This window comes from Monocercomonoides exilis (assembly GCF_001643675.1).
Source record: "Monocercomonoides exilis strain PA203 chromosome Unknown scaffold10-1930038, whole genome shotgun sequence".
Lineage (NCBI taxonomy): Eukaryota > Preaxostyla > Oxymonadida > Polymastigidae > Monocercomonoides > Monocercomonoides exilis.
This window is the reverse complement of record NW_027150555.1, coordinates 46,576-63,258: the sequence shown is the minus strand read 5'-3', so window position 1 is coordinate 63,258 and position 16,683 is coordinate 46,576. Positions and strand designations below refer to the sequence as shown.

Here is a 16,683-nt window from a genome sequence, read left to right as displayed (position 1 = left end):
CTCAACATTATTAGAGAATATAAAAAAGATGGAAACTGGATCATGTGAACCCCATGTTTTGGGGCATTGTCTATTGGCAGGCCGACAACAAATTCCAGTTGAATTTATACCTGTTGTTTATGCAGTTATAAAATTTTTAAAGGAACACATTTATAACATAAATGAGGCTTTTATAGAATGCATTTTCATAAATTTTTTTGGTTCTGGATATCGTATGATAGTTCTTTTACCACTTAAATTTATTCATTAATTATCTTTTTTCCGCAAAACTTTGCTTTTCTATTTTCAATACGTTGTACAAGGAAAAAGTTCTATGTTTCACGCTTTCCAATTGATTCCATTATTATTAGATTTGCAAATGTGTGTCTCTGTCTCTCTCATCATCTTTTATATTACATATGCTTTATTGCTTGTTTGTTCCTGTTGTTATGTTGCTATCAAACAATTCTTTTTTTTTTTTTTTTTTTTTAAGAAAATATTTTTTATTCTTATTGATTGATGATTCTCCTCTGACATTTTGATTTTTTTTTTTTTCTTTTTGACATTTTTATGGAAAGAGCATATCTTAAGAAATTGGATATGACATTTTGCAGCGCGATCGCCGAGCATTATTCTGATGTGTCATTCAATGTTAATGCTCAAATTGATTTGGCTGCTCCATTATTTTGCGACACTGTCGTTTATATTTTTCTTCCATATGTTGTACAAAAAGCAATAGATCTCTTGGAAAGAGAGCCATGTGCACTGAAAGTGTCTCTTTTTCAGGGAAAAAAAGAAGAAGAGAAAGATGAGTCAGGTAATGATGATACACATAATCGACTGAACAGCCTTCTGGAAATTCTGAATTTATCAATGCAAGAAATTGAGAGGATGCTGATTCACAGTCACGAAGATGTCAGCATGTCGAATCTGATAAACAAGGAAAGATCACATACGACAGAAAATGATGATGAAAATGGAAGCGGAGACTCAAAAACGGATGGAAATGCATTCTCTTCAGACGATTCAACTTATCAATTATTTGACCCTCGTTTTATTTCAGGCGAAATACCGTTCAGTTTTCTTCCTCTCCAAAACGGAATTCCGCGAACTGTTGAGTCAGTGCTCTCCACATTTATTCCTTTTATTCCATTTCTCAGCTATTTATTTCTGAAACTATTTTATCTTCAGATAGAACTAACTGCTCATCTTCAAAGGAAAATTTACAATTGCATTCTACCTCGAATAGTACATCTGTTTTCTATAATTATAGGAATTGCTGAAAAAGAGGAAGTGGAAGTGGAAAAGGGAAGCAGAAATAGAAGAAAAAGCGAAGAAATGACTGATCTGTACTCTGCAAAAAGTAAAGAAGAGAGTTTATTAAGAAATGAACTTTGTCCTCTTTTGGAGTTGCTACAAAGCAAAAAGGATGAAACGAAGAACACGATGAAAAAAGAAGCAACTAAAATAGAAACAGATGGGTTGGAAGAAAATTCACCTGATGATGAAGAATTTCAATTGTCAAAGAAATTTGAAGATTTGGAAAAATGTCTGAACTATTTGGTAAAGGATGCAGATGCGCTGAATGATTTTGACTTTTCCAAAGAAGAAAATGAAAGTGAAGAAGAATTTTTAAGAAAAGCAGAGTTTGAGTTGGATGAGTTGCTGAAGGAAGCACCGGAAGAGAAGAGAACTTGCCGAATTGACAACAAAAGTGAACTCAACAAAAATTCTTTTCGGCAATCTGAAAAGGCAAATGATGACTATACAATAAAAGATAACGATAGCGAAGGAGGTGAAAAGCCATTCAGTTTGAGCGATTGTTTGTTTTGGAGAGACGAGGAATATGAAGCAAGCCGAAGAATGGAAATGTTTGAGATGAAAGACAAAATGAAATATCGCAATTCAGAATCTGTTTTAGCTGCTCATTCGCTTCAAAGAATAAACAAGTTTGCAGCATTTCGAAACAAAACACTAGGAAAATTGACTTCCACTTCTTCAAAAGCGATAAATTTGGATTCGACAAAAGGTTTATTGCCTTTGTCGTCATTCACCCGTCAAGAACTTGGCATTTTTCGTTTCATTTTCGAGCATCTACGAAAGATTTTATTAACCAAAGAACTCAAATTATACATTCAAAGAGAATTTGCTTCATCTTATTCATGCGATTCGTCTTCTGTTTGTGAAGCAATTGAGACGAGTATATGGAAAGACGCGGAGAGATCCACAAGTGCAGATCAAGAAAGCAAGTTACTTATAAGCTTGCTTCAAAGCATTTTTGAAAGAAATTATGAAAATACTTCGTTCATATCAAAGAAATTGCACTTCAGCTCTTCTTCTTCTTCTTCTTTGCCTTTTACGTCAGAAGCAACTGGGTTGCCATCACCACAACCTCTGTCAGCAACTGTTAAGGGCATCTCTTCTTTTTCTGATCAGCACTCAAAATATCCTCCTTCTTTCTTCTCTTCTTCTTCTCCTTCTTCCTCTCCTTCTGTTCCTGCCAGTGACTCAACTTCATCTTCAACAGAGTCACCTCAAAGGCTGGCTCCTTCATTCAATGAACATTCTTTTGCTTACAATGATATTTTCACATCTGATTTTCTGAATCCCACTTCACTCCTTGCCAATCACACACCCGTCCTGCCAAAATTTTCAGTATTTTTGAAAACAGATCCTCCGTTCATTTCATCAGCTTCTTTTTTTTCATTCTTTCCTTCTTTCCCCACGGCAACTCCAATCTACATGAACATTTCTTTTGTTTCACAGTATTTGTATCACTTCATTGCAGAAAAGGAACGCATTCGCCAGCTTTTGAAATTGAGCGGTTCACAAACGCTGTCTTCTGTCTCATATCCGACAATTGCAAACACATTGAAAAGCGAAAATGGAGAAATCACACAAATAACAGATCAAACAGAAAGTGGTATAGAGATCGAAAAAGATGAAGAAGAAGCTGTGACACTTAATTTGGGTGTTGAATGGAATGCAATCATCAGACAATGCGTCTCGTTTTCATCTCTATCGTTCAACCCAGTCAAAGATTTACGTTTCTTTTTCGAGATTATCACTGCAGATGAGAGTATGACAAGCTTATTCATCCATTCATTTGACTGCTATCTTTTTGAATAACTCCTTCAACTTTATTGTTTATTTATTTATTTAATAAAAATATTAATATGTTTACAGGGTTATGCGAAATTGCAATTGCTGAAGGATTTGTTAACAGTCTTATTTCTTACACCAGGTTTGCATTTTTCTTCAATTACAAGATTTATTCAAGTGAACTTCAATTATCATTATTTTTACAATTTTCAATGACTTCTGTAATCTTTTCCATTTTGTTCTTGTAATCGTTTAATATCTCTCATGTTATTTCCGAATGGCAGAATTCCATACCTTGATGTATTTTACACAGGCATCTATTTCATCCACAGGATTATGCTCTACTCACACAATCATTGTGTTCTTTCCCTAGTTTCGTCAACTTTGTTGCTAGCTCATCTCCACACTCTTATTTCTGCATTCAAAACTACTTTTTCGTCGATTTATTTTTCACTGCCTCCTCCGCCCTTAAGTTGCACATCGGAGCTTTCTCGTTTCTTTTCTGAGTTCTTTTCTTCGGTTTCTCTCTCTGACTTTGGTAACATCGATCCATTGCATCCATCATCTCTTCTCACGTATATGATAATTCCTCCTCCACCAGATGCAAATGATTTAAGAATTGAATTTTTGAGGGATGATGAAAATGATCTTTCTCTTAAGTTTGACAGCATAGATTTTGTGGAGCTGACATCAAAGGCTTCTGAAGAAACATCATCATATTCTATTGAATTCCATCATCTTCCGAATGAATTCATATTCATGGCAAGGCAAGATAAAAAGTTAGCTGATTGGGCATTTGATGTGTGCTTGAAATCAGCTAAAGTGTTAATTAATTACAATAAAAAAAGTTAATAAATGAAAAAACAAAAAACAAAAAAAAAAACAGAGTTCAACAAATTATGTAAATGTTTCTATTGAATAAGATTTTAGCTTTTAAATTTCTAAATGTTATATCACATTTAACGACAATTAAAAGAATTTATTTATTTATTTATTTTCATGTGAAAATTTCTTTCTTTTTTGAAAACAAAGTATTTGAAAAGTTAAAATTCGAATTTTTTTTTTTGATTGATTGATAGGTTGGTTGGTTGGACAATTGAAATAAATGATTTTGGCAACAAAGTCATCTATTAGCGAATATTTTTGTGCTTGATTGATGTGGAATGAATGCCACTGATTCCACAAATTATTTTATGGATATTGATCAATAGACTTCATTTTTTTGTTGAATAATGACTGTTCCAAGATTAACTATTGATATTATAAGTGATTTTAATTGTCCATGGTGCGAAGTTGGACGGCAGAGACTTGATGCTGCTCTTGCAAAGCTACCAAGCGATATTGATTATCAAGTTATTTGGCATCCATTTTTGCTTTATAGCATTCCAGAAAGAGGTATACCCTGGGCGCAACATATGAAAAATAAATGGGGTATTTTATTATTAAAATATTATTTTGTTTTTAGATTTTTTTCCCCGAATGCTTTGGTCTTTTAGGATCGTCAAATCCTTATTGGTACACTTCAATGGCTGATGAAGTTGAAGAAGAAGGAATAGACATAAAGCACTATTGCCCTACATTTGCTAACACTGTTGATGCACATCGTGTTTGCGATCTAGCATTGGAAAAACTTGGATGGAGAGCGCATTGTGATCTCCATTCAGCTTTAATGAAAGGATACTATTCTCAGAGAATGGATATTATGTCGCATGATAACATTATTTCGGAGGGAGTTAAGATTGGCTTGAAAGAGGAGGATATTCGAGAAATGCTCAATGATAGAGATCATCGAAAGCAGTACGAACGCCAAACAATCCAAATGGCCCAAGAAAAAGATATCCATGGCGTCCCTAATTTTACAATCAATAAGTTTGATATTCTTTTTGAAATTTCCGAATCATTAAAAAAACTAAACATTTTTTTTCTAATTAGAAAATTTGTTATAAGTGGAGCAGCCTCTCCTGAAAAACTTTTTAAAACATTTCAAAAGGCATTGTCGACATAACCTTAAAAATATTCATTAAAAATTGCATTGGTTATTATTGAAAAAGTGATAATTGAAATTGTTGGGGAAATAAATTTTTTTTCTGTTTAAAATTTTTTCTTAAAACTTAAAAATACAAAAAAACGCACTGAGCAGGATTTGAACCTACGCGGGATAAACCCAACAGATTTCAAGTCTGTCGCCTTAACCACTCGGCCATCAGTGCATTTGTGCAACAAGTTTTTCTGAGAAACATGCTAAGATAAAATATGATAATCTTTTTCATTACGAATATGTGAAGGAAAATAATTGAATGGAAAAAAGCCAGTTGTTTTTTGAAAGTTTTTGATGTGTGTTTTTAAAAGATATTTTACCCTTTTGTTTTTGTCACAAACATTTTTGTAAATTCACCTTGGAAACATTTTTTCATTTTTTATTTTTTTTTTTGATAGAAGAGTAATTCCTGGTGTTTTTTTTGAGATTTCAATGTGTGATTAAAATGAGGAACTTCTTCTTAGATAATATTTCGAATTTTTTAAAATGAAATAGTTATTCATTGAATTGAAAAATAGAATCTTTATTATGACTAGCGATTTATTTATTTCATGAAAATGATCAACAGAGATAATTTAACAATCCAAAATTGAAAATTAATGTCGTGTTTACGACTTTGTTGTGAAGACAAAAAAACTTTGTTTATAAAAAATTATGTGTTTTGTTCATTAGATCGTTGAGATAATAATTTATTTTTGTCACTTTTTTCAAGAAACAATTATTTTCGATTTTTTAATTCGTTTTTGATTTAATACCCATTTTATTCATCAGAGCAGCGGCATATTATTGAAAATGGAATTTCCTGGAGATGAAAATTTCTATCACTTTTGAATACGAAAATATTCACCTTCGATCAAATAGTCTAGCAAAGATTTCATTTTAATTTGTTATTCTAGAAAAACACATTTATATCCAATTTTCCATGAAAAGTTGGCTTTGTTAACTGAAAAAGGAACACACAAATATTTGATGAGGTCATTCAAAATTATAAAACGGACAATATTCAAAAACAAAAGATTTGATATTTAAGTGAATAGCCCGCACTTGAACAAAAATTCGCATACTATAATAATCAAAAAATTGATCTTGAGATATTTTTGTCGATCATTCTCTTGCTGTGGAAAGAGTTGATGTTAACTCTAATCGGTTCGCTCTTGGAAATTCATCGAAAAATTATCGAATTCTGTAGTTGCACTTCATGAATGGATTGTGAAACGATTATCAATATCAATTGCATTTTTGGATGAGATGAAAAAAAAATTAACTGATGAAATTGATGTGCGCATATGGTGAGAATCAAAATAAAAAATGTGAATAGTATTCAAGATATGGGTTATTATTTTTGAAATCATATTTTCTCAAACAAAATTTTCGGTTAAAAAAAATGATCTTGAATATTATCTAATGAACATTGAAAAGTGAAAAGGTTTATTGAATGCATATTAATCTTTGATTCGGAAAAACCATTTGTTTAAAAAAAAAAAATTATAATGCTTTTTCTCTTTTGAATTAGTATTTTCTTTCGTAAACTATCAATCTTTGAAAAATTTACACCCCGAAAAAAGATATGATTTCAAAAATAATCACCCAAGTGGATTCAATGTTCTAACCATGGATTTAAAAAAAATACTTTTTTATCAAGATACTCGTTAACTTTTTTTGATATTCAATAAGAATACTAATAAATAAAAAATGGAACAACCAACTGATTAAAAAAATTTCATATTATCTTTATTATCTCAAAATATTATGAGTGATAACATTCATAAGTTTAAATATCAATTTCTCCAAAAAAATAATTTGTTCATTAATAAAGTTCATGATTTCGTTGAAATTAAACGAATGTTTAAGGAAAATACGGATTTCAGCAATTGCCACAATATTTTTGATTTTTATAAAAAAAAAAACTGTTTGATCCAAACATATTCTAATATTGGGCAAAATTTGAGCAAATTTGAAAAAAACCAAGATTTATTTAAAAGCTTGGTTGCAATCATGTCATTATATGTCAACCGTAATAATGCAAAAAAAAAAAGAAAAAATCTTTAATTGAGAAAAATTTCAGAAAATATTAAGTGGAACAAAATTCAAAGAGCATAATATTTTGCCCCATATCTTTTCATAACCTGTCTTTCATTCTCTTTTATTAAAAAAAATAATTATAAAAACGAAATAATTAATAAAAAATTTTTTAATAAAAATTTGTATGGAAAAATATTTATGAAGCAAAAAAATTCGTAAAAAAAAAAAAAAAAAAAAAAAAAAAAAAAAAAAAAAAAAAGGAACAATAGTTTTTTCGTTCAAAAATGAAGAATAAGTGCGTTTGCAATATTAAATATTTTGTACACAAGATTCTTTATTTCAAAGAAGTATTTATTATTATGAATTTATAATTTCTCATTTTATGAGGATTATTTAACTTTAAGAATTTTGTTCAACATGTTGTCTTCAAGTATTTTTCTCATTTTTTTTATAATTCTGCATTTTTTGCATTGTAATGGAAGATTTATGATGATATATTTAAAGAAAAAGTAAGGAACAAATTTCAGTATTTTTCATAGTTGGAAAAAATTTGCTCCACATATATTCTTTGATTCATTCAACTGATGCAGTATTAATAAAACTCAATTCCTTTTGTGACTCTTTACAACATTTGGAAAAGGGTGTATAAAAACAGACAGGTGAATTACGTTTAGAACAAATGATTCAATCATATCATTTCTCTCTCTATTTTCCGTATCAGACGATGTTCCCCCTTCTTTATTTATCCCCAGTTCCATTTCATTTCCCTGTAATACTCAAAATATTTTCTATCACACTTTTATTTATTATACATCTTTAATCGCTCCAAAAATACATATAGAATTTATTGGCTTTGCTATTATTGCTTTCTTTCTTTTTTCTTTCTCATCATTCTTATTATTTGCATTTCTTTTTTTCAAGGCTAGCTTTCTCTCACCGTCAACCACACAGCAATCACAAAACTCACCCTCAGCAGTCAAAGCATCTTCCACCTCGCCTCTCTCACAAACCCCCTCACCCTCAACTCCTCCAACATCATTCACATCACCTCCACAGCCAACCCTGCCAGCTGTGTCCTCTCCTCTGCCACCTCCCCTGCCCTCTCCCTCTCCCTCGCCAACTGCACCATCACCAACATCGACTCAGCTCCACAACACCAACAAACTGCAACAGATGGCGGGTGCATCTCATTCGCCTCATCCGTCTCTGCCAACTCCTTTTCAGTGAGTTACACCATCTTCTCCAGCTGCTCTGTGAGTGAGGATACAAGTTCTGGAGGAAGAGATGGTGCTCTCATGGTCGAGGACAAGGATGATTCAGAAGTGTCGGAATCATCTTTTTCCATGGCAAATGTGATGTTTTCAGCAAACAAGGCGAGTGTCGGAAGAGATGTGTATTTTGTGTGTGAGTCCCTTGTTGCTTCTGTGAAAGAGCCCTTGTTTGCCTTCATGACAAGCATCACTCAGAAAGACAACTCGGCTGTTGGGCATGACAGAACAGAGGCATTCGGTGATTGGAATGTCGATTTGTTTATATTTTTTGACGGGCATACAGCTGACAACGAATGCGTGGATGGACATCTTGGCATCAAAGCAATGTATTGCGAGTTGGCAAAGACTCCCTACAAGAATGCGCACAATGCGACGGGGCTTCTGAAGAAGGTGCAGATCATAATGCAGAAATCCTTTCATAAATTGATTTGTTGGTAGGTTTATGCCTGTCATGGGAAAAGCGAAGAAAGTTGTGGAGATGACACACAAAATTGAAGAAAATATCTCATTTGTGCATTTGATGAAATTTTCATCACATGTCTGCTGTAAACTCGGATGTTTCATAGAATTTTCATTTGGGCATATCCTTCCTCGGAATCACTTTCTTTCATCAGTTCATCTTCCATATCCCGTTGAAAAATCAAGCTGTTAATAAATCTGTCAAAGAACATCATCATGATCATTTATTCCGTTCAAGAATTGCTTCAATGATTTGTTCTTTTCATCTGAACTTGTTTCCTTTCCCAAATGAAAAAGGAAAAATCGTCCTCCCTTTTGAATGCGAACCAACTGCTCCTATTTTGAAAGATAAAAATTGCCCATTTCTTTGCTGTGTTAGGCCTGGCTGATATTCTGTGATAGAATGAATAATTCTTTTTGTGTTTCCAAATTGACATGGATGATGAGACTTGGAGATGAATTCCATAGGAGTTGCATCAGAAGAAAATTATAACATTTTTGTCGTTCATCGAAGAAGGTGTTGAAGAAGAAAAAGACAAATAGAATGAAAAGACAGATTTTGTACAGATGGCATTTCATCATGAGAATCGTGAATGAAAAGAAGAATTATCTGCGCATTTGGTGAACAGTCGTTGAGAGGAAGAAATGTGAAGAAAGTTATTTTTCGTTCAATTTCACGGAGCTACTGATTGCCCAGCTTAAATGCATCAGAAGGTCGATGGTCTGATGCAATTCGAAATTGGTGGAATCGTCAAAAAAGTTGGAAAAGGAGAAGAAGAAGATAATGACGAAGAAGAAAGTGAAGAAGGTGAAAACGAAGAAGAATTGAAGAAGGTGAAGAAGATGAAGAAGACGAAAAAGGCGTGGTTGATGATGATGATGGAGAAGTAATATCATTTGTTTCTTCAATCTTCTTTTCACAATTGTTATCATAATTATCTTCCAACATTTCCCTTTTTCTTTTTCCTTCCTTCTTCTCTTCTTTCTCTTCCATCTTTCTTCTACTTCTATCTTCTTCTTATTTCTTCTTCTTCCTCTTGTTTCTTCATCTTCCTCTTCCTCCTCTTCCGCCTTCTTCCCATTCTCTCTCTTCCCCTTCAAACGTTCATCAGAATTCCAAGCTGACTACAGCAGTATCTTCATTCTGTTGATAACAGTTTTCTCCATTCAGATGCTGTTCTACATCGACGAAATGTCATTCAGCGATGTTCCAGCGACTAAACTGTCTTCTTGAAGGAAACAAGACAAATACTTTCAAAAGCAGATGCCACCAGAAGATAAGGGAAATAAGCAAAATGAACGTGAGTGCCTTCGCAAGTGACTGGAGAACGATCCAATAGTGTTGATGAGGATTTGTATGCAGAATTAGCTTTTGAGTGAAAAATTATTTATGTCTGCAAAATATGTCAGTAAACCTTTAAAGAAAAAGAAAAAAAGAAAACCAATTTAAAAACAAATTCCAAAATGATACAATACTTTTTTTTTAATAAGCTCACCTTCTCACCTCTTTGACTTATACAGCCTATCTTTTATCATTTCTTCCCAGCAATTTACTTTAATTGAATGAAGGATAAATAACATCTGTTCCGCACCAAAAGAGAAAAAAAAAATTAGAAAACATGAAATTATCATTGTCGAAAAAGTTTGAGTAATTTATAAAAATTTTTAAATGATTTCCTTCTGTCTGATTTTTATAAAAAAAGAAAAATTGTTTATAAATTGGATTACACACCTCAATTTGATAAAACATTTTTATTGTTGCCTGTTCTGTCTTGTCGGACTGCTTCTGTATCGCTCGTATAATTTCTGTATTTGTCTCGAAATCCATGCTTAAATTGGCGAATCAACAACAATTATCAAAACAACCCAAAATGATGATTTTTCAAAAAAAAAAAAAAAAAAAAAAAAAAAAACGTAACAAGCGTCTTTACAGACAAACACACATCAAGTGGAAATCACCATCAAACGATAAATGTGTTGAAATGAATTCAAAATTCCGCATGTGCGTGGTTCCGCATATTGCATTAATCTTTCTTCGCCATCTCGACTTTGTTCATCTTCTCTCAGCCTCAAAATCTTTTGTAATAGAATCTCTTTCAATGCTCAATTAACAATTCTGTCCATTGTTGCCTTGATAAATTCTCTTATGCGTTCAATTATCATTTGCCCAATCATCAAAAAAACTGCGAATTGTTGAAAGCCTGATTCCCTCCCAATCTTCCTTCAGCCTGGATAACCCACTCAAGAAACGAACAAATAACAAAATTATCCTGATATCTCAAAACTTTTCTCAACACATTAAATTTGAGATATCCACAGAAACTCGCAAACACCTTGAAATAACAGAAAAAATCATTTCGATGATTCAAAGCTTCCAAATAACTCCAAAGGAAATCATCAAAAAAATAACTTCAAACGTTTGGATTTTAATTTGCAATAATGTTTAAATACACAGTTTAATGTGCAAATTGTTGCTTTTTTGTCACTTTTTTGTAAACTTCAAAAAAGCACAAAATTTCCCCTTCTTTGTTCCACTCTGAATGTTGAAACAGATTTTTTTAAATATTCAATTCCATACATGTGGGATATTTTTCAATTCGTTCAACTATTCATCGAAATTCAATCCTGATCCTTGGAATAAATTATTGTTGGTTCGATCAGACAGAAATTAAACTCTTTCGTATTTGAATCAATATAACCTGTACCGTTGGCTTCTTTGTGATTTATTTTTTAACACGGATTTTTACAAGGCAAAGGAATTGAGTTTGACAATTATAATTTAATTTTATCAATTATCACAAATATTTGTTGTTATTGTTATTCTGTTTTATACTTGAAGTTTTGTACAAATTGATCAAAACACACAACAAGCTGAATGGAAATACGTGATGAAGATAAATCCAATGATGATGTTCAGGAGCTATCCCTTACAGACAAGTTTTCAAGTTTGTGAATTTTTCTATTTTTTGAATGTTTAGCGCTTTCGGTAATTAATAAATTTATTGAAGAATTGTTTTCTTTACTAGAGCATTGCAATGAAGATGAACAAAGAAAGAAAATCGGTGAAATGAATGAAATAATTGATGGAATGAATAAAGAAGAATTCTTGTATGTTTTCACAACAGAGCTGTTCAACAAAATGGACAAAATGATTGAAGAAAACAAATTGACGATAGAAAATTCAATTTTGCTGACGAAGTATGTTGGATATTGCTATGTGCTGAAAAACATGTGGAGCAGTGGCTTTAATCATTCTGAATTGAGAAGAAGATTTGAGAGGATGATTCTTGAAGAAGAAAAGAAAAAAGAAGAGAAAAACGAAAATCTTCTTGTTGGACTTTGCGAATCCTATCTTTCGCTGAAAAACTTATTGTCATCAGAATTGCTTTCAATTTGCATTTATTATCTTCTGAAAGCTGCTTTGAACAAAGAGGAAAGCGAGGAAGCTCAAAAAGATGTGGAAATGGTCTTGCTGGCTTTGAGCAATATTTGGCAGTCGGATATATTATTTTCTTATTTTGAACATTTTTTCAAAAATTATTTTTCGTAAAAATTTTCATTCAAAAATAGAAAATGGAGCAAGGAATCTTTTTGAATGAGATAGAGGAGATAATCAAATATCACCATGCGCATCAGAATCTGACACGACTTGCATATCAATCCGCTTGGGAATTTTTTATGGACAGATATTATTATGATTTCGAATTAGAAGAAATTGTTGTGAATGAGCTGCATTTTGCGAGAGAAGCAACTAGAGAACTTAAAGAACTGGTGAAATGCGTTGATTGGAAGAGAAAAGAAGAGGGAAAAAGGGAAAAAGAAGCGAAAGAACTACCTATTATTAGAAGATGGCTCGATGTTATTTGCTATTTTTTGGCCTCATGCCAACTTAGGAATGAAGAATTTGCTGGACTTTTTGGAAGTGTTGTTCAAGTGCTTCTTGCGGCAAAGGAAGATCACAACGAAATAAGCGAAAAATGCATTTGCTTATTTCGAGAAGCAGCTGAAAGTGAATTCGCAAAAGCTGAAGAGCTTTTGAAAGGCAAAGTTATTGATGCTGTTTTGAATGAAATAAACCAATCAACTTTGAATTACGAAATAGTACATGAAAACTTGAAATTTTTTCATTCGATTTCAAGTAGATTGAAAGAAAAGGAAGTAGATGAAATGAAAGAATCAAAAAGAAAATCAACAAAAAAGGAATTATTTGAAAAGCTGGAAGAAGAAGGATATGAAAATTGCATCATCAGTTTGAACAGTTTCATTCAGACTAGGGAGAACACATCTTTTCAAGAATATGAGATTAAACAGAATTATTCAGGTTATATGGTTTATCTATAATTCATTTGCCTCTTTTTTCCCCCATCATCTTAATTATTGTTTTTGAATCACACGAGTTTGAGCACTTTATTTGTTTATTTTTTTTTTCTTTAACAACAAAAAATATACATATTTGCTTTTTTTTTTTTTTTTTGGTTCTAACTTTTTCTAAAATACCAACCAAATTATATTTTTTTGCAAAATTGTGAACAAAGAGGAAGAAGATGAAAAAGATTCTTATGTTTGCAAAGGTGTTTTGAAAGACTGTGTCATCAGATATGATAGAAGCTTCTATTGGAAGAAAGAGATTATTAGAGCACATTAAAAGAAAAATCGTCCTATTGCAAAATCCTGAAATTTTGAAGTTATGTGGGAAATCCTTGAAAAAAAATTAATTAAATTTTTTGAAGAATTTTGAAATGATGAAAAAAAAAAAAATGAGTTTCAAAATTCGCATTATTTCACTTTCTCAAACTTTAACAAAATAATCACATATATTCAACGATAAGCCACCATAATATTTTCTGTAAAGAAAATATAATTTTTTATGAAAACTTGTAATGGTATCTTCGCATCCTCCTTCCTCCATCTTTTCAAATATCTCCATTTTCATTGCTTTTCTTTTCATTTCTTCCATTTTATTCTCCTCCTCCTCTTTCCGTCTTTCGGCAATGTTCAAAAAGAAAACCAAGCAATAATATGCAATTTCGTCATCCATTTTCGATCTCCGAATCTCTTCCAAAACAACATCAACAGCTCCTCCTTTCAACAAGTCTTCAACTTTCACCGCTTCATTTTCCGCAGCTTTTCTCAATAAACAAAGGCACATGTTGAAATATTTTCTATAATTATCTTTTGTTGCCCGAAGCACCTGAACAATGCTGCTGATTAAACCAACATATTTTTCATTCCAAATTTTGCACGAGAAAAAATAAGACCTTATTGTTTCAAGCCACATCATCAAAATCAGAAGTTCTTTTGCTTCTTTTCCTCGTTCCTCTTCTTTTTCTCTCTTCCAAACAATATATTTTGAAAGTTCTTCCAGTTCTTTTGTTGTATCTTCGATAAAATGCAACTTATTCACAATGACATCTTCCAAAGATCCGTTGAAGAATATTCGGCTTATTAAAAAATGCCAAGCAGATTGATAAGCAATTCGAGTGAGGTTGTGGTGTTCTTGATGATATAGGATAATATCTTTGATTTCATTCAAATACAATTCTTTTTCAAGGTCCTTTTTTTATAAAAGGAAAAAGAAATATCAATTTCTTGGAAAAATAAAAAAAGGTAAAAAAATTTCAAACATAACACATATAGATCTGACTTAAAGACAATAAAACTATTTCCACTTCTTTTTGTGTCTTCTCATTTTCCTCTTTGTTTGAAGCCACTTTAAAAAGATAAGGGATACAAGTTGAAAAAAATTTCTCTGGAGAAGCCTTTGCATTCAACACAAAATAGCATTCACATAAATCAACAATAAGTTTTTCATTTTTTTCTTCTTTCTTGTCATCTTCTTCAACAATCATCTTTACAATTCTTTTGCACAGAAAAGAATGATCAAAACTTTGACTTGAGATGTTGATAAGTATTTTGCGACAACCAATGCACTTCAACAACAAAATTAAATTTTTTGTTATCAATTTCTTTTCTTCAACCATTTTGTTAATTCCATTGAACATTTTTGTAGTTATCACGGATTGAAATTCATCTTCATTCATTTTCTCAACCATTCTTCTCATTTCTTCGATTTTTTGTTCCTGTTCAATTTCGGAGCAATGTCCCAGTTCGTCGAACAAAACTTCAAAGAAATATGAAAGAAAGGAAGAAGAAGCAGAAATCATAAATTCAAAAATATCAACGTTTGCAAACCATGAAACTTTTTTGTTATATTCATCTCCTGCATTTTTTTCATTGCATCATCCAGAAAACACATCGTTTTCTTCAAGTACACAGACACAAAACAAGCCAATTTGAAAAAAATTTAAAAACGAAAAAGGTGCACAATCATTAAAATTTCAGCATTCAAACATTTCTTTGGATCATGGTATTTTTTTGGAAAGAATTAACAAAAAGAAACAAAGCCTAAATTATTGTTGAATGTTATAATGGATGTTTTGATCGTAATCATTTTTTATTATTCTAAACGAAATTATCCATCAGCAAAATGGGAGAACAAAAGATAAAATACACCACTGAATTGCGAGAAATAATTCCTGTGAAACAGAAAACAATGGAAATTTATTCCTTAATTTGGAATTACAACTGAAGAACGTGTTTTTGTTGGGATGTCTTTTCAAGAATCACAATTGTCAAAAGTTTCTATTCTTTGCTGTTGAACAAACAATAAAAGTGTTTCAGTTCATGATGCACATATCTGCGTGTGAAGCCTTTTCAAAGCCAAAACATCATGCATTTCATAGAAATGCTCATTCCTTTTTTGAGTGAGAAAAATGAGGCAAAAATGAACAAGGGATCAAACAGCAATTTGCAAATAAACGAGATTATAGACTTCATGCTTCTTTTCTCACTTAAACTGTGATTTGGATGAAAACAACTTCAGTGAAAAGTCAACTTGAAAAAGAAGTGAAACGCATTGGGGCGTTTTCAACAAAGAAAGCTGTTGTCCAATTAGAAAGTGGGAAAATGACAACAAATGAGTGAAGGAAATGAATTGGATGATCGAAGTTTTTCGGAAAAGAATATTTTGTGTATAGCGATTATGAAGACAATCTGGTGCTAAATGAAACGATCTGAACAAAGAAAAGTTATCTCTCATTGTGTCACTGAGCTTTGTTCCACATTGATTTGCATCTTCTGCTTTGTTGAGCTCTTTTGGAAAAAATAATAAGTCAATCATGATTTGTTTTGTTTGCAACATGTTTTCAACAATTCCATAATATGTCACAAAGGCAATTCAAAATGTTGCTATTCCACAACAACTTCTTCAGTTCTATGTTCAACATTTGGCCAGAAAAAATACCATTTAATTTCAGCTCATCATCATCTTTTTCTGTTTCTTTTTCTGTTTCTGTTTCTGTTTTTGCATCCGCTGGATTCTGTGCATCTTCCTCAACAGCGGCTCATCTTTATCTCCTTCAATCTTGCTTCCCTTGCAACCAAATTCTCTTTCCTCAGCCATCTGCAAACATTCACTCGCAACTGTCATGAATAATATTCTATTGTTCTTGTCTCAAGAAAACGAACTGCCATTTGCTTCGCTTTGCCTTCTGCTGTTCACTTTGTGCGTGTGCGTGTATGTGTGATTTTTGCGATTGATCTTTTCTTGATGCGGCAAATAGCAGCAAATGGGAATGAATTGTGGAGGTCTCTGCTTTGCAACATTGGCGATTCCTTTGTCTGTTCTGTTTCTGGAGCAGTGGGCATGCTGTGAGATGAGCATTTGCAAATAGAAATCTCTGCCACTGGCTGTGCTCTGTTTGTGCTGAAACTAGCATGCTGTTCAATAAGGTGGTTCTTCTTGTTCTCTGA

At 32.2% G+C, this 16,683-nt stretch overlaps 5 protein-coding genes across 5 annotated transcripts; 3 read left to right on the top strand and 2 right to left on the bottom strand.

Annotated features, from left to right (window-relative positions):
- Positions 1–549: 549 nt before the first annotated feature.
- MONOS_2737 (putative DSBA-like thioredoxin domain) lies at positions 550–5,151 on the top strand (the record flags this gene model as incomplete). Its single annotated transcript, XM_067872680.1, has 8 exons — positions 550–1,057; positions 1,253–3,058; positions 3,166–3,223; positions 3,366–3,882; positions 4,161–4,168; positions 4,349–4,476; positions 4,578–4,950; positions 5,014–5,151. 8 exons carry the CDS (start codon positions 550–552, stop codon positions 5,084–5,086), a joined length of 3,471 nt encoding a protein of 1,156 aa, XP_067731814.1. The 3' UTR covers positions 5,087–5,151.
- Positions 5,152–8,436: 3,285 nt separating this feature from the next.
- On the top strand, positions 8,437–8,850 carry MONOS_2736 (uncharacterized protein; the record flags this gene model as incomplete). The annotated part of the gene is made up of 1 exon (XM_067872679.1): positions 8,437–8,850. One exon carries the CDS (start codon positions 8,437–8,439, stop codon positions 8,848–8,850), a length of 414 nt encoding a protein of 137 aa, XP_067731813.1.
- A 1,521-nt stretch (positions 8,851–10,371) lies between these two features.
- Positions 10,372–10,873, bottom strand: MONOS_17234 (uncharacterized protein; the record flags this gene model as incomplete). Its single annotated transcript, XM_067870134.1, has 3 exons — positions 10,372–10,452; positions 10,604–10,700; positions 10,815–10,873. 3 exons carry the CDS (start codon positions 10,871–10,873, stop codon positions 10,372–10,374), a joined length of 237 nt encoding a protein of 78 aa, XP_067731812.1.
- Positions 10,874–11,530: 657 nt separating this feature from the next.
- MONOS_18578 (uncharacterized protein) lies at positions 11,531–12,662 on the top strand. Its single transcript, XM_067871609.1, has 3 exons — positions 11,531–11,634; positions 11,711–11,816; positions 11,880–12,662. The coding sequence occupies exons 2-3, from the start codon at positions 11,747–11,749 to the stop codon at positions 12,419–12,421; spliced, it is 612 nt and encodes a 203-aa protein (XP_067731811.1). The 5' UTR covers positions 11,531–11,634; positions 11,711–11,746; the 3' UTR covers positions 12,422–12,662.
- A 903-nt stretch (positions 12,663–13,565) lies between these two features.
- Positions 13,566–15,298, bottom strand: MONOS_18577 (uncharacterized protein). The gene is made up of 4 exons (XM_067871608.1): positions 15,223–15,298; positions 15,064–15,133; positions 14,496–14,992; positions 13,566–14,425 (listed from the first exon to the last, which is right to left on the bottom strand). Exons 1-4 carry the CDS (start codon positions 15,235–15,237, stop codon positions 13,661–13,663), a joined length of 1,347 nt encoding a protein of 448 aa, XP_067731810.1. The 5' UTR covers positions 15,238–15,298; the 3' UTR covers positions 13,566–13,660.
- Positions 15,299–16,683: the final 1,385 nt, after the last annotated feature.